At 52.8% G+C, this 23,187-nt stretch overlaps 1 protein-coding gene across 2 annotated transcripts; it reads right to left on the minus strand.

Moving 5' to 3' along the window:
- Positions 1-1,128: 1,128 nt before the first annotated feature.
- MAN2A2 (mannosidase alpha class 2A member 2) lies at positions 1,129-22,374 on the minus strand. Of its 2 annotated transcripts, XM_059056600.2 has the most exons (24): positions 22,168-22,374; positions 21,709-21,908; positions 20,715-20,864; positions 19,886-20,143; positions 19,653-19,797; positions 17,574-17,745; positions 16,997-17,124; positions 16,607-16,780; positions 16,063-16,249; positions 13,437-13,614; positions 12,925-13,127; positions 12,537-12,719; positions 12,250-12,364; positions 11,944-12,011; positions 11,612-11,777; positions 10,857-11,093; positions 10,487-10,609; positions 10,076-10,190; positions 9,684-9,817; positions 9,360-9,501; positions 6,886-7,019; positions 4,733-4,927; positions 4,462-4,572; positions 1,129-3,715 (listed from the first exon to the last, which is right to left on the minus strand). In XM_059056600.2, exons 3-24 carry the CDS (start codon positions 20,844-20,846, stop codon positions 3,563-3,565), a joined length of 3,453 nt encoding a protein of 1,150 aa, XP_058912583.1. In that variant the 5' UTR covers positions 20,847-20,864; positions 21,709-21,908; positions 22,168-22,374; the 3' UTR covers positions 1,129-3,562. The 2 variants fall into 2 exon arrangements, with proteins under 2 accessions (XP_058912583.1, XP_066886030.1); XM_067029929.1 differs by lacking the exon at positions 20,715-20,864 and having other exon boundaries at positions 22,168-22,368.
- Positions 22,375-23,187: the final 813 nt, after the last annotated feature.

The raw sequence follows: 23,187 nt of genomic DNA on the forward strand, positions 1-23,187 counted from the left end.
CGGAGGATCTTGCATTGAAACCAGGCCCTCTTGGGGCAAAGGGTGTCTGCCCCCTGGGCTCACCGTTTCCGCCTGAGTTCTCCCTTACTCCTAAGGTCCCTGGTTGATTATTTTTTTAAAGAAACACTCAAAAATAGCTTATTAGAAATTGTGTGTCAGATTATCAAATTATATTGACACAATGATTTCTAAGTTCTTTCCAATTCCAGAGTATGGTTTATAGGTTAATTTACTTATATTCTTGACTCCAGGCATTGATCTAAGAAACAGACCAACACTTTAGCCTATGGTCTCTACAAAGGCTGTAGTTTTCTGCACATCACATTTTATAAACTGAATTACATATACACATAATTTAATTTTTAAACATTTTTGAACTGGAAAGGTGCGTTTTTCTACAAAGGGCTAAAGAGATATCTTTTTTCCTACTTGATACCATAAAGGGAAGTCTGTCAGAATGGAGATGGTACAGTTATCAGAGTTCATAAGACAATAATACTTTCAACAAATGGGATCTAAATAACTGTAAAATTGAGTGTCCTTTAAGAAATGGAAGCTGAAAAGTATATTCAAAAAATTTCAATCAAGCACATGTAATCCACTTTCCTGAACTGCAAACACTTTCTCAAGTATATATAAGGGATCCGGTTCCGGTTTTGATGTAACCTTCAGAACTGTGAGGCCTCAGGGCCAGAGCCCTGTGGGAAACGGTTGCTGCTAGCCTTAAAATAGCAGGCCCCTTTCCAAATTGCGTGTGCAGAAGACTCACCTGGGAGCTTGTTAAGAATGCAGATTCTTTGGCCCCTCCTCCCAGAGATTAGTCCAATAGGTTCTGCCAAGGAATCTGTCTCTCCTCTCGTGCACTAAGGGAGGGTTTTGGTTTTTGTTCTTGTTACTGGTGGGTCTCCGGGATCCCTGGCTCTGCTGCACAGATGCCCATTTCAGCCTGCGGGTTGAAGGAGGAGCCCCAGTCAGGGCAGGCCAGGAAGCTGGACTTTCAACGAGGAATTCTGGTGATTCTGGACCACACCTTGAGCAATGCTGCCTTATGGAGTTCTAAAAGGCCAATGTGTAGGAGTAAACATTTCAGTTCCTGGCAGATGAATAACTTCACTGCACATCTAAGACTTCCAGAGAGAACAGCCTTTATTCTGCTAATTTCCTCAGGGGTTCACAGATTCTCCCTTATCATTTGATTACAAATTACATTATACTTGCAAATAACACCTGCTATAGTGTAACCGCTTAGAATCCTTTACTAATATGATTATAGTTCATATTTACTGAGCTCTTATATGTACCAGGCACTGTGCTAAGCACTTCACACTGATAATCTTCATTCTTTCACTATGATATAGACAGGATTCCATGCGCTCTGGCCTGGGGCTGGCAGCAATGCCCTTGGATGACCTGGAAGAACTCAGCTGGTCACTGCTGAATCTTTAGATTGCTGCTTAGCAGGCTCCAGTGACTTGCTCCAAGGAGCCCAAAGCAAGCTATTCTCCTAAAGTAACTGTACTCACCAATTTTTGAAGTGCTACAAATATTTTCTCCCAAATCTGTCATTTTTGTTTTAAGCTTGGTGGTTTCCATCATATACAAACTTTCAATATATTTTTGGTGGTAAAATGTTTATCTTCTCCCTTATTATATCTTTTAGGTTTCATGTTCTTTAGAAAAGACCTTCCCACACCAAAGGTATAAAAATATCCTACATTTTCCTCAGTAATTCTGTAATTTTTTTGTTTTTTCTCTCTAGAGCTAATTTTTGTGGAAACTGTGAGGTAGAGAACTCTTACTTTGATAGGCAGTTATCTTAAAGTACTCTTTATTAAATAGTCCATCTTTTTCCCACTTAAAATACTCCTTGGGTCCTGTACCAAATCCCCTCACACCTGGGCCTGATGCTAGGCTCTCCCTTTGGTTCCAGCAGTCTGATCCCACTCCAGGTCACACTGACTGAACTCATGGTCAGTCAAGAGTCCCCTGGGAAATCTCATAGGACAAGTGTCTTTTACCCACCTGAGCACCACCGCCCCGGACTCACTGTCACTCAGAATTTTCTTGGTATTCTCAAACATTTACTCCTCCAAATGAACATTAGAACCCATTAAATTCCAAAAAGTATCCAATCTCACTGGAATACACTGAATTTATGAGCTGATTTGGAGAGAACCAGAATCTTTATAGAAACGTGATGTGCCTTGTTTGCTCTGTTAAGGTCTTCAGCTGATCCTGTTGGATTGTACAGGTTGGCCGTTCTGTAACCCTTCCTCATCTCTCTCATCTGCCACACTGGAGGGGTTAGTAGTGCCAGAACACGGCTAAATAATAGTATGTCCTTGACTAATTTCTGACTTTACTGGGAATGCCGGTGGTATCTGACTCTTTAGAATGCCACTGACTGTTGGTTTCAGATAGAGACACCTTTATCTAGGTTAGGATGTTTCTTTGTAATCTTAACTTACTAAGAGTTTAATAAGGGATAGATTTTAAATTTTACCAAATATCGTTTCAGTGTCTCTAGAGACTATCATAAATTTTTTTCTAATAATCGAAGCTGCAGTGAAGGCTAATGAGCAGCCACGGTGCCTCCTAATTTAGTGTACATCTCCTTAAGTCCCCGCGCCAGGAAGTGAATACTTCTGTCGAAGGATGAACAAGGCGAAGCTTCAGGGCTGACTGTAGGAATGATGACGAAAGCTTTCTTGAGTTGCCCACCGCAAGTTGGAGGCTTCATTTTCTTTCCAGGGAAAGGAAATATGCCCGATCAAATGTCCCCATGATGGGAAGCAGCTCTTCGGGACAGTGGTATACAGAGTGCAGGAACCAAAGAGGAGTCAAGTAGGGTGGCCTGTGCCACCATTCCACAAATAAACACACAGACCAAGTGCCCAGTCTGAGATGGGGTTTTGGTACCTGAAATGTCCTATGACCTCCGGTCGTGACAGTCTTCACGAGTCCTTCCTGCCACGCTGCAGCGCCTGGCCAGGGCGTGAGGGTCAGGGAGCACTAAGAGTGGAGCCGTCACAGAAAGCAGCGATCCCTTCTACTCCTCCACCCCACTGCTAACTCTCGGTCCCCAGCCCCCTCCTCCTGGCATTGCTTTACTCCTGCTTGTCACACCAGGACATACAGTCCTTACACAACCACAGGACTCCCCTAGAGCCAGCTCTTGCCTACTCTGACCCTGATGCTGGGCTATTACCCACTCAGGCTCCCCTGCTTCTCCTCCATCCCATTCAGGGGAAAGGATGGGTGCTTGAGCCTGCACCCAACTCGGTGGACACGCACAACCCAAAGCAGAGGCTGGCACCACCCACTCTGACCAAGGGCCTTCTCTCCTACATCTCACTGGCGCCTGCCCTATCCACCCAACGCTGGGCTGTGGGTTGCCCCCAAACACAGAAGCAAAGATAAAGAGAAAATGAGGGCAGAGCCCAGTCTGTCACAATTCTGAGAGGTAGATCAGGACAGGAGACCCGGGGTGGCTTGTCCAACCCGATCTTATGTGAAAAGGCCATCTCTGTGGATGAACTTTCTCTTCAGGCCACAAGAAGCCCTAGCCCAGGCGGAGGCGAAAGGTGGCGATCTCCATGGGCTCCAAATAGATGTCAGTGCTGTTGGAGGGCGAGGCCAGGGGGTATAGCAACGTCAAGGAGGTTGGCTGCAGGAAAACCACATCCAAGCCACGGAAGAGGCTCCCCAGGGCCACCTGTGGGGAGGAGAGAAGGCGCAGGGCAGTGCCAGGGGCTGACACACCAGATGCTGGTGCTCTTCCTCTATATAACTTGTATGAATCTCACAGAAGCTATGGGTCTCTCCGCAGCAAGGTGCCTACATACACAGGTGAGTCTGTGCAACCCTGAAGGTTGTCCACAGACCTTAGGGTAGGAACTGCTGCACTGAGCTGTGAGCTCTTTGAGAAGAGGGACCATGTCTTCTGCGGGTTTTTTTTTTTTTTTTGGCAGTCCATGTGGTTTATGGGTTCCTAGTTCCCCGACCAGGGATTGAACTTGGCCCAAGGCAGTGAAATCACTGAGTCCTAACCACTGGACCACCAGGGAACTCCCAGCAGGGACCATGTCTTGATTCACTTCTGAATCACTGGTGCCCAGCACACAGAGGCATTTATCAGTGCCAGCCTTTGCTGGCTTAAACAATGAACAAAGTATGATGGCTCTTAGTTTTCAATTCCTGGTGTTTCCATTTGTTTGACAGAGGTCCGTACACATGAAACAGAAGTTCTCCACCTGGACACCTTGTCTGGAACTGGCCCCTCCCAGGCCTCAGAAGCTTTGAAAACACATGTCAACAGCTTCTCCCTTGCTCTCCGTTAAGCCCCAGAATAATCCTGCCACCTCCCCCCTCACTGCCACCTCACCAAGCTCTCAGCTTGCCATCCCCAGTGCTCTGTTTCCCTTGCCCTTCTCTCCCTTCCCGCACCTGGGCCCTGCTCACCTTGCCTTGGCTTGTGGTGCAGTTGAAGCCCAAGTTCTTGGCCTCAAGGCCACAGTCAAAACCCTTGCGGTGTAAGAGGAGTGCAGTTTCGGCTGAGGGCAAGCTATCATCCTGGTGACAGACACACAGGGCAGTGGGAAGAGGGGGTTCTCTGCAGGGCTCACAGGTGTAGCAGCACTTCTGCCCGGCAGGCAGGGCTGGGACGGGGAGGAGTCTGGGCGAGGAGGGGCAGGGTCCACCCCGGAGGGTCAGCACTGAGTGGGACACTCACCTCTGCCTGCAGCGTCCGCAGGTTGAGCAGGTGGAAGTCACAGGGCAGAGAGGAGGCCAGAGGACGAAATGAGCACAGAGCAGGGCCTGCGGGCTGCCTCTTGGCCACGGGCAGGGCGAGCACAGGGGTGTTCAGGTACATGGAAGTCAGGTGACTGAGGAGGGATGGGTAACTGGTAGAGGGGCCATCTTGGACCTGAAAGATTGTCCCGAGACGTGGGTGAGGAAGTGGAGTCGGGGGAGCAGGAGGATAAAAGCACATCCAGGTCAGTTTCTTTGGAGAGAGCTTCCCTGATGTGTCTGGATACAAGGGGTGCCTGACTCCAGGACTCTTCAAATGCGGTCACTTCCCACCTCACACAGCTTAGGAAGGGCTACCTCACCAGGCCAGCGCTCCTCTAACTATGGAGGCTTTCTGCTTCCACAACACCATCGTGAGTCACACACTCCCATAAGCAACATCTCCTGTCACATAGAGATTCTCAGTGCAGGGAGGAGAATGGAAGACAGACAGACAGATGCATCACCATGGAGGATGGGCCTCTGATGGAGAAAGTCTCTGGGGCAACCCTGCAGCTTCAAGCTCGACCCCGTATCCACAGCACCAGCCCTGATGCTCGGGCCCAGCAGTCCCCACAGCTGTGCTGACTGAGGACTACTCCTTAGATGGCCGACCTAGACGTCAAACTCACGGGCCTAAGCTGGACTTTCCTCCACAGCGGCTACTCTTCCACATTCTCGATTTCTGGTCTTAGCACCACCCGCCTTCCTACTGTCCAGAATCCCGCACTTCCCTCAGCCACGATCTCCATTCCCACCTCGGCAGTGTCCTCACGTCCACCCCCGGCTTCTCCCTCCCATGGCTCATTTCAAGCCACCAAAATATCCTGCTTGAACAGCCTTTAAGCTGTCACCCCTGCCTCCGGTCTCCCTGAAGATCCACCTGAGTCCCTGCTGTGGGAGTGACAGGCTTAGGGCAAAGTCCCAACAGTGTTCTCCCAGCTCAGATCCCTCACTGGCCTCCAGGAGGAAGTCCAGACTCTTCGCCAGGCACTGAAGGCCCACTACAGTCTGCCCCAACCTACCCCCATGGCAGCCCAGCACTGGCCACTAGAACTTTCTGCAATGAGGGAAATATGCTATATCTGCACTAGCACAGCAGCTACTAACCACTTGTGGCCACTGAGCCACTTGAAATGTGGCCAGTTTGAATGAAGAATCAAATTGGTTACTGTGTTTTGTCTTAATACGTTTAAGTGGCCACACGTGGCTAGTGGCTATCACACTGCACAGGCGGCTCTGGTCTAGCCGAGTGAACTCACGGCTCTTCCCATTCACGTTCCTTCCTGCCTCCCACCCTGTGCCTCAGTTCAAGTGTGTAGGGCAGATCCCCATTCATCAAAGATGTGCGTGGATGACACCTCCTCCAGGAAGCTGTCCTTGATTCCCTTGGCCCACTATGTTCTCTCACTCCTCAGGACCAGTGGACATACCCCTTTTCGACCTTATATTTTCACACACATAGCTTGGCCCCCCCACCCATACTCACGAGTCAATTCCTAGAGCTCTGAGGTAGTATCTTATGCATTTGAGGCCCTCTCAGTCCTTATAGCATAGTGGGTGCCCAGCAGCTATTTGATGAGTGAATGACTGAGCCCCAGACAGGGAGATGGAGCAGCAGGCTCTGCAATCCGCCAGTTCCAACTCCAGCTACAAAGAACTAACACTAGTTCAAAACCCCATCGCTGGCCCTCACCTCTCGGTGCCCACTCCTGCTGCTGTGAAAGATCAAGCCCCTAAACATGGCTGCCAGTTTGGAGAAAAAGCCAGGCTGGTGGGGGCAAAGAAAGCCATGAGATGAGCAGGGCAGGAGCAGAGCAGGTTAGAGGACACAGGGGCGGGGGTGGGAGGGAAGGTGGGAGATGAGCACGAGGAGGGCACAGGTGACAGGGTGCTGTGGAGAGGGAGGTGCCAGGCTGCATGAGATGGAGCAGCAAAGCATCAGACTCGCTTCCCCACCAACCCAGGAATCAGGCCCTACTCTTGCTACCCTTGCCCACCTCTAGTACACTCCCCAAGCCCTAGGCTGGAACCCCAGGGCTACCCATGGGGCCTAGCCTGACCTGGCTCCCTAGTGGGAGGCCCAGAACTTACCTCCCTGCCCAGGGTTCGCCTTTCCAACAGGAGACGGAAATGGCTGCAGGTTCTCTTGTTGTCCTTGAGCCCTTGGCCCAGGCCCCGGTTGTCATCCTGCATTAGTCGCCGGTCCAAGATCACCTCCAGCTGGCCTAGGGAAGTTAGCTGTGAGCCCCCAGCCTGCTTGTCTCACCCCCAAGCAGACACCGACCTCTGGAAGCAGCAGCCCACCAAAGCCCCAAGGGAAGAGCCCAGGGAACTGGCTGGAAGCTGAGTCACTCAGGGCACAAAGCCGCCGTGGAACCTAAAGGTGGAAGGGGCTGAGTGAAGGACTGTGACCCTGGCAGTTCACTGCCCGTGCTCTGCAGCTCAGGAGTGGGGGCTGGCCCGGGTGCCCAGGCAGAGAACCGTCTCTAGGCTGGCCACATACAACAAAGTGAACAGCAACCACAATAGCCATCAGCAGCTCCTGCAGAGGTCCTGACCCAGGGCAGGTTTTCTCAGGTAGGACGGATTTTGTTGTGACTGGAACACATGCTTCCAGCCCTGGTTCTATATGGGGACAGACTCCAGGTCTGCCTTCCACGTCTGTCAAAAGGAGGGAGCAAGAGGACAGCCAGATGGCATATCAGGCAGAGGCTCAGATGTGTTATTTGGGGTTGCCCTGCAGATGAGAGATGGCAGAGGATCCTTTGCTTTTTTTTCTTGGCTGCACCGCACACGGCATGTGGGATCTTAGTTCCCCGACCAGGAACTGAACCCATGCCCACTGCATTGGAAGCGTGGAGTCTTAACCACTGGACCTCCAGGGAAGTCCTTAACCTTTCCTTTCTTTTAAAAATATGTCTGGGGGGACATTCCTCATGGCACAGTGGTTAAGAATCTGCCTGCCAATGCAGGGGACATGGGTTAGAGTCCTGGTCCAGGAAGATCCCACAGGCTGCGGAGCTACTGAGCCCGTGTGCCACAACTACTGAAACTGGCGTGCCTAGAGCCCATGCTCTGCAACAAGAGAAGCCACCCAATGAGAAGCCTGTGCACCGCAACGAAGAGTAGCCCCCGCTCGCCGCAACTAGAGAAAGCCTGCGCGCAGCAACAAAGACCCAACGCGGCCAAAAATAAATTAAAAATAAATAAAAATAAAAATAAAAATATGCCTGGGGAAGGGGCTCACTCAAAGCTGACATATGTTGGAATGAGGATTTTTCCCAGCATCTGTTTTTTTCAAGAATCTCTTGAGGAGCCCATACAGACGGCTCTATCTGCACTCCCATCACCCCAGCCCAGATTCTGACTTACGTAGTTCCTCAGTCTTTACCCTGAGCAACCACAGAAAGGCATACCAAATCTTAAAATGGTCCCCTGGCATGTAAAACAATCGCCTGTTAGAGCACTGTTTTCCAGAAGGGCAGAGACCAAGGGAGGACGCTGGGCTGGGTTAAGAGTTTTACAACCAGAGTGATACTGGGCAGAGGGACAGCAGCAGAGCCTCATGCCTTCCATCAGGGAGTCAGGTCCCCACTGTGCTTGCCACCGGCCCCGCAGAGCCTAGACCGGGCACTCTTGGCTCAGTCCTGGACAAAGGCTCTGCCCCAAGGACAGACGACCTGAAGGCCTCAGAGGCCGCTAAGTGCAAACTGTTCACTTTACCCTGAGGCTATGGGAGCCACCTGGGATGGCCCAGTGTGACCAGCTCCAGGTCAGTCTCCTCATGTCCTCGTTTTGATTTTTTTTTTAAATCAATTTATTTATTTATGTTTCGCTGCATTGGGTGTTCGTTGCTGCGCGTGGGTTTTCTCTAGTTGCATCGAGCGGGGGCTACTCTTAGTTGCAGTGCGCAGGCTTCTCATTGCGGTGGCTTCTCTCGTTGGGAGCATGGGCTCCAGAAGTGCGGGCTTCAGTAGTTGTGGCTCGCAGGCTCTAGAGTGCAGGCTCAGCAGTTGTGGCACATGGGCTTAGCTGCTCCACGGCATGTGGGATCTTCCCGGACCAGGGCTCGAACCTGTGTCCCCTGCATTGGCTGGCGGATTCTTAACCACTGCGCCACCAGAGAAGCCCTCGTTTTGATTCTTAAGAATGTCATTCTCTTTTTTTTTTGTCATTCTCTCTTTTAATGACCATTGGTAGGAAGGCAGGACGTATTTTTCTCCTTTGCTAAATATTTCATTATAACACTGACTACATTTTTCCAACTGTCCCTACTACCATCCCTGTCAGGAGAAGGTGGCTGCACACCTCAGCTAAGAAATCACCCTTCAATACCCTGATGCTTCTTGAGGGGATCCAACAGGCTACCCACCCCCAGTCACCTCCACAGCTGCCTCCACCAGGGGAGAGGGTGACAGCAGGTGTCTGCCGTCCTTTCATCTCCCACTGGTGTGTGACTGACGGACAGGAAAGACAGAGAGGCCCACAGAGAGGACGGGCCTTGGTGGCGGGGATGGGCTTCTCGATCTTGCCCTCTCCCCCCGAACAGTGCCTGCTCCCCTCACCATCGTGGAGGCTGGAGACGCCCAGGGCCTGGGCAGCGTGCAGCGTTAGGCGGCTCTGTGCGTCCTGGAGGCAGGCCATGACCGGCATGGGGTAGAAGTTGGCCTGCAAGGGCAGCTTCTTCCGATACCGCCGGGGATGCACCTGCGGGGGCAAGGCCAGCAGATCAAGAGCATCCGGGCACCATTTGGGCCCCGATCACTCTTGCCTCCAATTTCTCCTGCTCTGTCAGAGCAGATCACCTGCCACGGCCTATGATGCAGGCAGTAAACACAGTCCAAGTTCTGTTCCATAGGGTCTCTGGGGCCCCACGCCTGAGGCATCACCTGAAAGCCATTGAGGTCCGTGAAGAAGGTGCCCTGGCTGTCAATGTCTGTATGGATGCGCAGAGCCAGCTCCTTGTTGACGTAATCCCGGATGTCCACCAGGGATGACACGTCCAGAGACAGCCCCTCCACCCCTGGGCACAGGACAAAGGGAGAGGCCGAGTGGCGTGAGCCATAGCCTGAGAGACTGGGCTGGGAGAGGCTGTGCCCAAGCCCCGTGCAATTCCCAACATTTCTGGCCAAGCTCTACTCCAAGAGAGTTAAGAATCATCCCCATCTCAAATGATACGTTTGTTGGGAACAGATACATGGACAACAGGCAGAAGGAAGAGCACGTCACGGCCCACGGAGCCCGCACCTCCTTCCCTACCTTCCTCGTCTGCAGGGCTCACCTGGCAGGTTATAAAGCCGGACTACCTGGTGAACATGCTCATAGTAGGCTACCACCTCTGAGAAGAAAGGGCCTTCCGTGATGCGCAGCACGGGAGGGTCCTTGGGGACGTAGGGCTGGGGAAAGAGGAGGTGGCTGCTGAACCCACGGCACAGAGAGCAAAGCAGAGAGATGCCGGCCTGCGGTCAGGCAGGAGGACTTGTTCCCAGCAGGCTCTGGGCTGAGACCCCTGGCCGAGCCGGGCCCAGGCTCCCAGCAACGTTCCTCAGTCTCCCACCCCCCACAGGGGCAGTGCAGGCGAGGCACCCTGGCAGCCAGGGTTGCCCTGGACGAAGGCCCGTGCCCTTCTTCCTGCCCTCCGCTCCTGAGGCCTCCAGGGCCTGCTGGGGTTTGCAGGGTGTCTGTAGGGTACCTTGGCCTCGCCATCAGGCAGGAAGAGGTAGGCTCCACTCTTGTCTTTGGACGAGCGGGTGCCATAGATGAGGAACTCCATGTCCACCCGCTGCTCCTGCTCCTCGTCCAGCCTTCGGATGCTCTGCCAAGAGACACAGCCCTGACCCCTGGCCCCACACCCGCGTGTCAGGCCCGCCCCCGCGAGGGCGTGGACGAACTGCCCCTGAGGAGCCCAGCCCTACTTCCCTGTGCTGTCAGCTCGGGGCCCAGACGGCCCGCTCCCAGGTCCACCATGAGTCAGGTGGCAGCACACTCGTGGGCCAGAGGCAGCTCGCACGACCCCCCTGACATGCGCGCCCTCCTCCGGCTCCCAGCCCCTGGCCCTTTACCTTGAGGAGCCCGGTAAGGCCTGAGAACCAGACCTGCATATAGCGGTTGCTGAGGGCGAAGTCGCTGGTGCCAGAGTCAATGACGCGTAGAGGGAATGCCTCGTGCCTGCTGACGGACAGCTGCCGCCCATGCAGGTAGACACGCACGGAGGAGGGTAGGGTGCGGGGCCCATCCAGACCCAGCTGCAGCTGCAGCACGCCCAGGCCCAGCGCTGGCAGGCGGACGGGCACAGACACCTGCAGGCACGGGAAGGGTGAGGAAGCGTGGGCCACGGCATGGGTGTCAGTCTTGGAAGCAGGCCTGGGGTTCTGGCCCTGAGAGCCTGAGAAAGTCCCTGCACCCACTGGGGCCTCAGTGCCCTCCGCCCAAAGCGCAGGTGATGTTACTTGCCCCTCATCAGACTTTCATGAGTCTCAAATGGTATTGGAAGACTATGAGATGGTAAACACACCTTAAGCTTTCAATAAATATTTGTTGAATGAACAAACGATGGGGCAACATAACTGCCATTTTTACTATTATCATACTATACCAAACTTCCCCTTCCTTTCAAGGACAGACTCAAAGCCCAGGAGTGACTGTTCTCTGGGCAACCCCTCTCCCCAAGACCCTGGTCCCCAACCTGGGGAGTAAGAGGGCTGCAAGCAGGAGGGTGGGAAGCCAGTGTCCGTGGGCAGTGTGAGGCTGCAGGGAGAGGCCAAGGATCAGCACAGGGGGCCAAGGCCGGGCCCCACCTGCCAAGCCCCCGCCTCACCTGGTAGACGTCAGGGACCATGTCAGTGGCAGAGCTCCAATGCGCGCTGATCTGCACGGCCAGGGGCTGACCCTCCTCTGTAAGGACCCGCACCCGGGGTGAGCTGACCAGAAGGGACACCACGCTGAGCCGCTCCTGCTCCAGTGGGTTGAACAGCACCACGTACCTGTGAGCAGAAAGTAGGCTCACCCAGGAGGCCACTGCTCTGGGGCAGTGGAAGCAGGAACAGTGGCCAGGCCAAGAATCCCTCAGTTGTTCGGCAGGGTGGGGGTGGGAGGGTGCCCAGAGCCAGGAAGGGGCTCTGCCTCTACGCCTGGCTCAGCCTGGCTCACCTGGGTGAGGAACCCAGCTGGATCACTGTACGCTCTGGTAGGGCATCGTGATTTAAGCGGGTGTCATCCTGGAATGAAGTGGGTGGGAAGAAAGAACTATCATGGGGCTTGGCCTGACTCGGAGTCTTGCCTCCCCCCAACCCCACCCCCAACGTGTCCCAGATGGGGACCGGCAGCTGTGCCAGGCACAGATCTTTCACTCCAGGACCGGGAAGGAAAAGAAGGGCAATGCCCTCGCACCACAGTTCTCGGCACAGGACTGCACACCAGAGGGTCCCACTGAGCAGGTACAGGAGCGGGGCTCACCATTTGCAGGAAGGGTGACTCAGGGTCAAAGTGGTAGCTTTTCTTGTCCCCCAGCACCAGATAGTGAGCTGCGTTAATGATGACCTGCTTCAGGTTGACAAGGGAGCGCAGAAGCCTGGGAGGGCGGGCGGGAGAGGGACCATGGGAGAGGTGACCACCGAGAGACTGTCCACCTGCCAACAGGGCGAGCCCTTGGCAGGCCTGCCCACTGACTGCCTGGTACATCCTCCCTTGTGGGACAGTGGGTCAAGGCGTGGAGCTGATGGGGAAGAGGAGAGGGCTCCCACCTGATCCCATAGTCCACAACAACTGCCTCCTTGGCAGTGCCAGTGATGGCGTCATGGTGCTGGAAGAGCCCCAGTGTGCGCCGAGCTTCCGTGAGAAGGGCGAAGTTCGAGAGCGGGTACTGGCTGGCCAGTCCAGAGCGCCGGGCATGAGCCACAGCCAGGCTATACAGAATCTCTGCCCCCCTGCCCAGAGAGAGAAGTCAGCCTCCTGCCATACAGCTCCCTAGGGCCCAACCTCACTCTGCAAGCCCCATTCCTCTTCCTTTCACCCCTTCTCCACTTGTCTTGGTCTCCATGCCCTTCTAGTCCCTTCTGAGCCAATCCAGCCCCTCCTTAAACCCCAAAGGCTTACTCTATCCCTCCAGCCTGGAAGGGGGGCAGGTCTCACCGCAGGTGCGCTTCCAGGACGCGGTCCAAGCTCTTGTAGAAAGGCCGTGAAGTGTAATAGCCTGTCCAGTAATGGTCCTCCCGGTCCGCGTAGGAAAAGAAATCCCCGCTCAGCACAGGAAACCCTGGAGGCTGGGCCCCTGGCTCCACCCCTGTCCTCTTGTATAAAGCGTCAAAATAGTCGGAGAGGGTGCCAAACTGGGCCTGTGGGGACCCAAAAAACCCGCTCCCATCAGTTCCACAGTCTTCTGGGAATTGTGGCCCCCCAGTGCTGCAGTGGAGGCTAGGTGAAGGGATGTTTGCCTATGCAGAGAGTAGTCACCATATGTCCTACCTTCTGGACCTCGAGAAGCTGAGGAACCTGGGAAAGAACTGTGACATAAAAGGGAAACCATGCCCAGAGTTGGGAATGAACCCCTGCTTTGGAGCAGTATCAGGGAGCATGAAACCTCACAGGAAGGGCTGGGCTGCAGCACCACCGAGGCCCCCTCCCCGGTGAGTGTCCCTTCACACCTGCACATGGAGATCAGGCTTGCTGTTGAGGAAGTCGAAGAGCCGCTGGTAGTTGAAGAACTGGGCATCCCACTCCTGGGGCTTGTCATATCGGAAGTCATCGCCCAGCGGCACCAGGAGGACGTTGCTTCGGAAGAGCCGGGACTTCTTCCTGTACTGGTCCAGGAGCAGGCCTGCCCTGCGGTGGGAAGGGGGACGGGCCCCGCATGGAGTCTCACATTACAGGATCCTGAGCACAGCCAGCCTGAGAGGAGCTCTCTGATACATCCTCATCACAGAGTCACTCGGCTTGTGGGTAGATACCTCATGGGGTGAAACCCAGTCCCAGGGAGCCCAGTGTTCTCCAAACAACTAGAGAGTTCTTCCTGATGCCTGGTTTCAATTCCCTGGCCCCAGTTCTGCCCTTGGATACCACAAAGAACAAACCAGTCCTCCTTCCCCATGACGGTCCCTCAGACATATCCAAGATGTGCAAACATTCCCCTGCACTTTCTCATCAGCCTCTGCAATCCCAGCCCCTCTATTTGGTCCCTACATAGCAGTTGAGAATCCAGTCACCAGCAGTTCTCTTGAGTAGCCCGTCTGCCAGGATCCCAGAGTGCAGGGCCCAGAGAGGAATACGGGAGTCCGGGGGAAGGCGGGCCACACCCCCTAGTCTGGCCAGAGCTGCCGTGGGAGCAGCATGTGTTTATACAGGTATGTCTGGCAGCCCCCACTGTCACCCCACCATGCTGACATCAGTGATCATGTTTTCTGTGCGTACGGCCCAGCAATATCTTTTCTCATCCTGAGCTTTCCTATTCTGTTTGCTGAAGCTAAGGGTAGAACCTTACATTTATCTAAATCTTATCTGGTTAGGTTCAACCCACGTCCCAACCTACTGAGATCTTTTGGGATCCTGACTCTGACACTCCAGCTTTGTTTACCACCAGTTAGTGATGTGGCACAGCCCTAGACTGAAGAGCCTGGACTTGGGGACCGGACTACACCAACACTAGCTCTGTATGCACTAGCTATGTGACCTTGGACAACTTACTTAACCTCTCTGGGCCTCAGTTTCTATAAAATGAGAATAACATCAGTACCTACTGTCATAGTATTATGAGAATTACAATGAACTAAGTGAATTAACATTTGTTAAACACTTAGAACAGTGCCTGGCACTGTTCTACATAAACATTTATTATTTCCTTTTTCATCCAAGTCATTAATGTAATTAACAGAGAAACAGAGATGTGTGGTATTAAAGCCTCTTTCTCTTTTTAGACCAGCCTGGTAATTGGCATGTTATGGGTGTTACAGTTCAACCAGCCACTAATGTACTTAGCCATGCTGGTGCAGCTTGTTCTGTTCTATTTTGCTCTCAAGAAAGGACTCCTCAAATACCACCTTCCCCTAATTTATCATCCTTGTAAGACTTTTAAAGGAGAAAATGAGAGCTTCCCTGGTGGCGCAGTGGTTAAGAATCTACCTGCCAATGCAGGGGACACAGGTTCAATCCCTGGTCCAGGAAGATCCCACATGCTGCAGAGCAACTAAGCCCGTGTGCTACAACTACTGAGCCCCCGTGCCACAACTACTGAAGCCTGCGCACCTAGAGCCTGTGCTCTGCAACAAGAGAAGGCACCGCAGTGAGAAGCCTGTGTACCGCAACGAAGAGTAGCCCCTGCTCGCCACAACCAGAGAAAAGCCCACGCACAGCAAGGAAAACCCAACGCAGCCAAAAATAAAATAAATTAAATAAATAAATTTAAAGGAGAAAATGAGGTTATCTCCCATGACTTGCTCTCTGTAAACCTGGCCTGGCATCTGTAGATCACAGCTGCTGCTTTCAGAAAAAGCATGCCTTAAAAGCCCTAGATTCTTGCTTGGAATCAGCATTTAGATTTCTGGATTCTGGAAACAAAAGACCACTTTATTTCCCTTCTGGTCACGTGTTTCACCTCTTGGACATCATGGAAATTGGAGGGTTGCAACATGAAAACCCGTTAAACTTGTTATATTCTTAAGGCCAGTCCAGTTCTGGCTATATAATTGTTTAGCTCTCTCTTCATCCACCTTTTCCCAGGGGAGCTGATTTCAGCAACATCTTTTGGGGTCCCTAAGGATTCTCTCAAAGGGAACAGGTCTGTTTTCTCAGAGGCTGGAGGCTGTTGGGAGGGACGGAATGTGCATCTAAATGGGATTCTGGGTGCACAGAGCACTGAGGATCCCGGGTGACTTCAAGCCAAGGCAGGAGGCCTGAGCTTAATGCAGGCATACCAGACTGAAGGTTGTAAGGCACTGCATCTAATCTGAGAATTATTAGCCTCTGAGTCAGTCCACTGGCTCCGACAGTTTGGACAGTTAGGACACTGGAAAACATACTCATTTGGGAAAATAAAACCATTCTGGAAAACGTGGTTCCTTAGAGCCACTCACTGTAGTTTTCCAGGAAAACACAGTAAAGGAACTGTCACTGCAAGGGCTTTGGGCCTGAACTCACCAACTGAGCCCACCCCCATTTTATGAATGTGGAACCCAAAGCCCCCATGCAGCAGAGCCCAGACCAGAAGCCAGGTCTCCTGACTCCTCTGCAGAGTGAAAATGACACCACCACACCTAGTCCAAGTCTGGGAGCAAGTACCTCTCCGCCACGTTTGTATCTGTGATAGCCCGGGGCGGCACCTTCCAAGGGCAGTTGATGCGCCCCCCAGGCAAGCGCTTGAAATCAAACTGGCAGCAGATCTTGGGATCCGGGCCGCATGTATGGGGTACGTCATAGCTGTAGAAAGGCATCATGTGGCAGAAGATGTCTGTGCTGGAGTCTGAGTCTATAGAAAACACACCAAGCAGTCAACCCCTGGAGCTGGGCACAGGGATGCCGGGGGTGGGAGGGGATCTGCTCCAGCTAAAGGCGTGAACTAGACTTAAGGCTGTAGAGGACATGCAGGCCAATGGTCAGGACACAGGGCTCTGGAGGCCACAGCTCCTCCAGGAGAAGACAGCAGGCTCCACAGAGGCCAGAGATCAATGTGATCCCCACCTAACCTGAAGGAGAGAGCTTCTGATGGTCTGCACCAGTGTTTGTTGGTCTGCTCTAAAGGACAGATGGGTCTTATTTCTGATATCCCTGCCCTTTCCCAGTGGGAACCAGTGCTGTGACCCCCCTCCACCCTACCTGGCCTTACCCCAGGTCTGCCTCCACATGAACTCCAGGCTGTGGGTGGCAGCAAAGTGCTTCTTGATAGCATAATGTACTCTCTGAATCAGCATGCTGGTCAGGTTGGCACGGCGCAGCAGGTAAGGAATGGTGGGGCTGTATCCAAAGGGGTCCACCGCCCAGCCTGAGCGCGGGGTTGCACCTGGGCAGGGGCATGGAAGCCAGAGGCCTGAATGCCTCAGGGCCTGGCCTCCTGGCACAGGGGCCCCAGATCCCGTCTTGCCATCACACCACACCCACGCTGGTGGAATCAGCCTAGAAAAGAAGCACCCCCTGCCAATCCTTGTGCCTTAGAGCCCCTGCTGTCCTCTGGGCCCAGCTATGGGGGGCAGACTCCCACTGCTGAGCCCGGACTCACCGAGGTTTTTCTCCAGCCACTGGTGTCCCTCAATGAGCTGGTCAATCAATGCAAAGTAGTGGGAGTTGGCCTCATCCGGCATTACCCAGCCGCCTGTTGCAATCTCCAGCTGCCCGTTTCCCACCAGCCTGGAGTTAAGGACTCACACTCAGCCTGGGGCAGAGACCCTCTGCTCAGTCCTGCCAACCAGATGCCGGGACCTGTGTGTACTGGCCTCACTGAGCCAGTTCACCCAAACCCAGGACCAAGACAACACACATGCGCCCTCCTCTTTCTCCAGCCAACCTCCATGCTGTCCTGGCTCTGCTTATTCCTGGACCTCTGTCTGCACTTCCAGGGGCCAGGCCCTATGCTTTCTCTTCCCTGTGCTCACACTACTTTGATTTCTCCTAACACCAGTGACCCTCAAATCAGTTCTTGCTTTCTCATTCCTGGCCCCTCTACCATCACTCCTCCTCTATGCCAAGGTTCCCCTTGCCTCTCCCTGACACCTTGGCACCTGCAGCTCCAGGAGAGGACTTCACACCCATCCTAGGGCCCAGAGGATAGCCCTCCTGCCTCCCCTACTGGCACTGGCCTTCGGACTGCTGCTCTCTTTTGGGCATTGATGTTGTCCCACCACTTGGCAAAGAAGGAGACTTCCGCCCAGATGAAGCGCCGCCGGGGGTCCTCTTGCAGCTTGGACACCATGTTGTTGAGAATGTGCTGGGTCTGCTCTGTGTAGTACTTGTCAAAGGTCTTGAGCCAGCCTGGGGAGCCAACATAGGGTCCTCTGAGGATGCCACCATCTTCTTCAACTATCCCTCCCTTACCTTTGCCATCAGAAAGCCCACCCCACACAAAGCAATCTTAAGAAAAACAGAGCTGGAGGAATCAGGCTCCCTGACTTCAGACTATACTACAAAGCTACAGTAATGAAAACAGTATGGTATTGGCACAAAACCAGAAATATAGACCAATAAAACAGGATAGAAAGTCCAAAGATAAACCCATGCACCTATGGTCAACTGATCTATGACAAAGGAAACAAGAATATACAATGGAGAAAAGACAGTCTCTTCAACAAGTGGTGCTGGGAAAACTGGACAACTACATGTATAAGAATGAAATTAAAACACTCTCTAATACCATATACAAAAATAAACTCAAAATGGATTAAAGACCTAAATGTAAGGCTAGATACTATAAAACTCTTAGAGTAAAACATAGGCAGAACAGTCTATGACATAAATCACAACAATATCTTTTTTGATCCACCCCTTAGAGTAATGAAAATAAAAATAAACAAATGGGACCTAATTAAACTTAAAAGCTCTTGCACAGCAAAGGAAACCATAAACAAGATGAAAAGACAACCCTCAGAATGGGAGAAAATATTTGCAAGTGAAGCAACAGACAAAGGATTAATCTCCAAAATATACAAACAGCTCATGGAGCTCAATATCAAAAGAGAACCCAATGAAAAAATGGGCAGAAGACCTAAATAGCCATTCCTCCAAAGAAGACATACAGATGGCCAAAAAGCACATGAAAGATGCTTGACATCGTTAATTAGTAGAGAAACACAAATCAAAACTACAATGAGGGGCTTCCCTGGTGGTGCAGTGGTTGAGAGTCCGCCTGCCAATGCAGGGGACACGGGTTCATGTCCCGGTCCGGGAAGATCCCACATGCCGTGGAGCGGCTAGGCCTGTGAGCCATGCCCGCTGAGCCTGCGCGTCTGGAGCCTGTACTCCGCAACAGGAGAGGCCACAACAGTGAGAGGCCCGCGTACCGCAAAAAACAAAACAAAACAAAACAAACAAACAAACAAACAAAACTACAAATAATAAATGCTGGAGAGGGTGTGGAGAAAAGGGAACCCTCCTACACTGTTAGTGGGAATGTAAACTGGTACAACCATTATGGAGAACAGTATGGAGGTTCCTTAAAAAACTAAATATAGAACTACCATATGATCCAGCAATTCCACTCCCAGGCATATATCTGGGGAAAACTATAATTCAAAAAGATACATGCACCCCAATGTTCACTGCAGCACTATTCACAATAGCCAAGACATGGAATCAACCTAAATGTCCATCAGCAGAGGAGTAGATAAAGAAGATGTGGTACATATATACAAAGGAATATTACTCAGCCATAAAAAAAAGAAAGAAAGAAATCCCATTTGCAGCAACTTGGATGGACATAGAGATTGTCATACTGAGTGAAGTAAGTCAGACAAAGAAAGACAAATACCATATGATATCACTTACATGTGGAATCTAAAAAACGGTACAAATGAACTTACTTACAAAACTTAAATACCGTCACAGATACAGAAAACAAACTTATGGTTACCAGGGAGGAGAGCGGGGGAGGGATAAATTGGGAGATTGGGACTGACATATACACACTACTATACATAAAACAGGTAACTAATAAGGACCCACTGTATAGCACATGGAACTCTACTCAATACTCTGAAAAGACCTATATGGGAAAAGAATCTAAAAGAGACTGTATATGTGTGTACGTATAACTGATTCACTTTGCTGTACAGCAGAAACTAATACAACATTTTAACTCAACTATACTCCAACAAAAATTTTAAAAAGTAAAAAAAAGAAAGCCCACTCCACACCCTGGCTCCCAGGGTCTGTTGGGTCCTCACCTGGGTCATTGTGAGAGTGGGGGACCACAAACACCTGCAGGTCTTCGGTGTCCCAGTCATGCGGGCTATAAGAGATGTCAAAGCCTTGCTTCCACACGCCGCCATCCACGTTGTCAAATGGTAACTCCTCTGATACAGTCAGCATCTGCCAGACAGAAGAGCAGCTCAGTGCCCCAGCCATGGCCACTGTGGGTCCCTGCCCACTGTGGGTCCCTGCCAGCTCTGACTCTTACCTGCAGCTCTGGCTTCTGGCCCTGGACCCCCAAAGCAAATTGGCAGTCTTGAGGGGAGATGGAGAAGAAGCTGGGCCTGGGCTCTGGTGGCACCACCCAGGAGCCATTGGCCATATAGTACGGCAGCAGGGCAGGTGGGCCCTCCACGTTGGCCGTCAGCTCCAGCACAGAGTCCTTGATGTGGCTGATGATCTCATGATTCTCCTCCAACAGCTGCTCCAGCTGTTCAATGCGGTTCTGCAGCACAGAAATTTGACTCTGCCAAAAGAAACCAGAAAGCAATCACTCCCAGCTCCTTATATCACAAGAAGGATCTCTGCATGGGGCCCACCACCTGAGGCCTAACTATGATCCTTCCCTCCCCAGTCAAAGGCAGGACCATGAGCCTACAGGGCTGGATTGTTCTGGTCAGATAAGGGAAGAGGTGTGAATCACTACTGAAGACTGCACTCCACTTGGGTTGGGAGTACCCTCACTCTCTAGCTTATGGATGGCGAAGATTTCACCTCCCATGCCTATTCTCAACAATCGGCGTTGCCTATCAGGAGCATTGTGCTGACAAGGACTGCACTGGGTCTTAGTGGGAAGGGATGCTGCAATCCATTAGCAATGTCTGCCAATAATTCAGGAGGAGAGAGCAGCAGTACATATTGCCATTTTCCCTCCCTCCTTTCTTTTTGCCATCACTGCTTTCAGCTTTGAGTTTCTAGAAAATCTGCTATTGGGAAGGAATGTTCTTGCCCTGGGCTGACATAACTCTCCAGCTGGGGCAATAACCCGATCCCAGATGATTTGTGTATGAAGAGATCAGCAATCAGGCATGACTCACCCGGGGGAAGTTCCCACCGTTCTGGTGTCGGGTGGGATCATGCTGCACTCGATCCAGCATGAGGTAGAGTGAGAAGACAGCCACACAGAAGATGGCAGCCCCACACACTGTCACCTGCTTTTTCAGCTTCATACTGGCCTCCACACACACCTGGCCGGAGGGACACCAGATGTAGCTCCAGCAGGCAAAAATCCCTTTGGTGGTCTTTCCACCAAATGCCCCAAGGAGTTCCTGAGGGCTGCTCCCAAGGAACACCAAAGACAAGAAAGCTTCTAAGCACTGAATCCCAACACTGGCTATGGATCCTGACCCAACATGGATCGTATTCTCTTGGCTGAGACACAGAAAGAGGCACATCTGAGGCCGGTTCTGCCTGGTCCTGGTAGCAGCTTTGCCCCTAGGGTGGAGATGATGCTCTCTCCCAGGCAGATGCTATTAAAAAACACGCCCGGAAAACAAAACTTCCCAGCTGTGACTCCTGAGTTCGTCATACAACTTCCTGATTATAACCAGCTGCCCACAGAGCTTGCCTACAAGAAAGACACAGCCAGTTAAAGGACGTGGGTGTCCAAGCTCCCTGGCCATGTGCCTCTATTTTCAGAGGAATATACTGGTATCTATTTTGATTTAAAGGATATAGACAAAGCCCCAAGAGACTAACAAGAAAGCCTTTCTCTCTGCCTGCTTGCATCAGACTGGTACTCACCAGAAAGAGTGACTGGCACAGCTGCTCTCTTATTCAGAAATGCAGAATGAATAAAAAAAGAAGCCATAGCTTATGTTTCTAACATAAAGAGTCCTCTCCGTTAGCTCTGACTCCTGCAGTGGGTAACTTTCAGCCTCTGCTTACAGAGCATTTAGGGGACCCCCTGGAAGCCAGCAGTGATTGATGTCAAAGATAACCTGGGTAGGGTGAAGCTAGGCATAGCTGCTCGGCTGTGGGGCAACTTCAGAGAATCAGTGTCCTCCGCCACCGCCCGCGGCCCGCACTTGCCTGCTTGCTGGGCGGAAGAAGACAGCTAGCTGCCGGGCGGCAGGAGCGGCAGCTCAGGAGTCTTCCTCCAGCCCTCGGGCTGAGGAGCTCTGTCGCCTCTGCAGCGCTGTGCCCTATTTAGCGCGATCTTATTCCGCTCAGGAGCCTCCGGGCAATATTTTTAGCCCTGGGAGGCTGAGTCCAGGCCAAAGCAGGTGGAGCTGGGGAGAGAGAGTTGGATCTCAGAGGGGGGCCGGCACCTGCCGCCGGGTCTTCGGCTGCTCGCCCGCTCGCCGGCCCAGCCCCCTCCCGGCCCTCGACCCTCCCCGGCTCTGCCGGGCCCCGGGACCGCAACGGCAACTGCCCCGTGCGGGAGCTCGGGCCGCCTCCGACTCCGAAGCGCCGCACGCGCTCCTGCCGCTCAAGCCCGGCCTCGGCCGGAGCAACCGGAGCCCTACCCCCGTCCGCCCAGCGCGTTACCGTCTGCGGCCGGCTTCCGCACCGCTCCGTGCCCCGCCGGCCGAGCTGCGCCCCTCACATCCCCGGGGGCGGCGGCGGCCCGCGCGGAGGCAGCGACGCAGGCGAAGGCGGACGTCCGCCCACCCGTCGCTCCCACAGAAGCCAGGCCGCCGGCGCCGGCTACCCACGCTGGAGGCCGCGGGGCAGAGCGGCGTGCGGGGCGGGGACAGCCTCGCCGCGCCCCCGCGCCACCCCAGCCCCGCCTCCTCACTTCGGCCCCGCCTCCGCCTGCGGTGCGCACAGCCGAGCCGGGCGAGTAGGGCCACTGGCGTCCCTAGCTCAGCTCCGGCGGGCCGGGCCGGCGCTTCCGGTGCGGTCTGCGCCGTGGCCCCAGGCGCCGGCAGAGGGTCCGCAGTGCGCAGCCGCAGCCGCAGCCCGTACCCGGCGTGGGAGAGCTGTGGGTCCGCGAGGAGGGGCGCGCAACTTGAGTTTTACTGAGTCTTCCTAGAGTAAGCTCATTAATTAGCAGTAGTAGAAACATTCCTCCTCCATTTCACCAACCGAACGGTGAAGTACATTTTCCAGCTCCCTCCCGGTTCTGGCGTAGGTATCCTTAATTAGATGCAGTTAAGCTCCTCAGGCAAAGGGGTGCTGCCTCCTGTTGGTACCGTGCGTTAATCACGGTCCCTTTCCATGTTTGCCTCCTGTAAGGCCTATAATTTTCTTGCTTGTTCTTTTACTGGACATCTGGGTTGTTTATAATTTTGCAGCATAATAAGTCACGCTAGTGAACATCTCCATGAATTACACGTCTTCTTTTTAAACTATTCCCTTAGGACAAACTTTAAGCGGTGAGGTTACCTGGGCCAAAGCTAAGGACTGATATGACTGATGATACTTGGTATTCTATTGCTCCCCAAAAGGGTTGTGCCAATTTCCACCGCCAAATACTAACTGTTGAAAATTGCTTAAGCAACTTTTTGGTTGATTAACCAGATTTACAAACCCATCTTATTGTTTTAACTCCCATTTCCTTTATCA

This window comes from Kogia breviceps, chromosome 3 (assembly GCF_026419965.1).
Source record: "Kogia breviceps isolate mKogBre1 chromosome 3, mKogBre1 haplotype 1, whole genome shotgun sequence".
Classification (NCBI taxonomy): Eukaryota; Metazoa; Chordata; class Mammalia; order Artiodactyla; family Physeteridae; genus Kogia; species Kogia breviceps.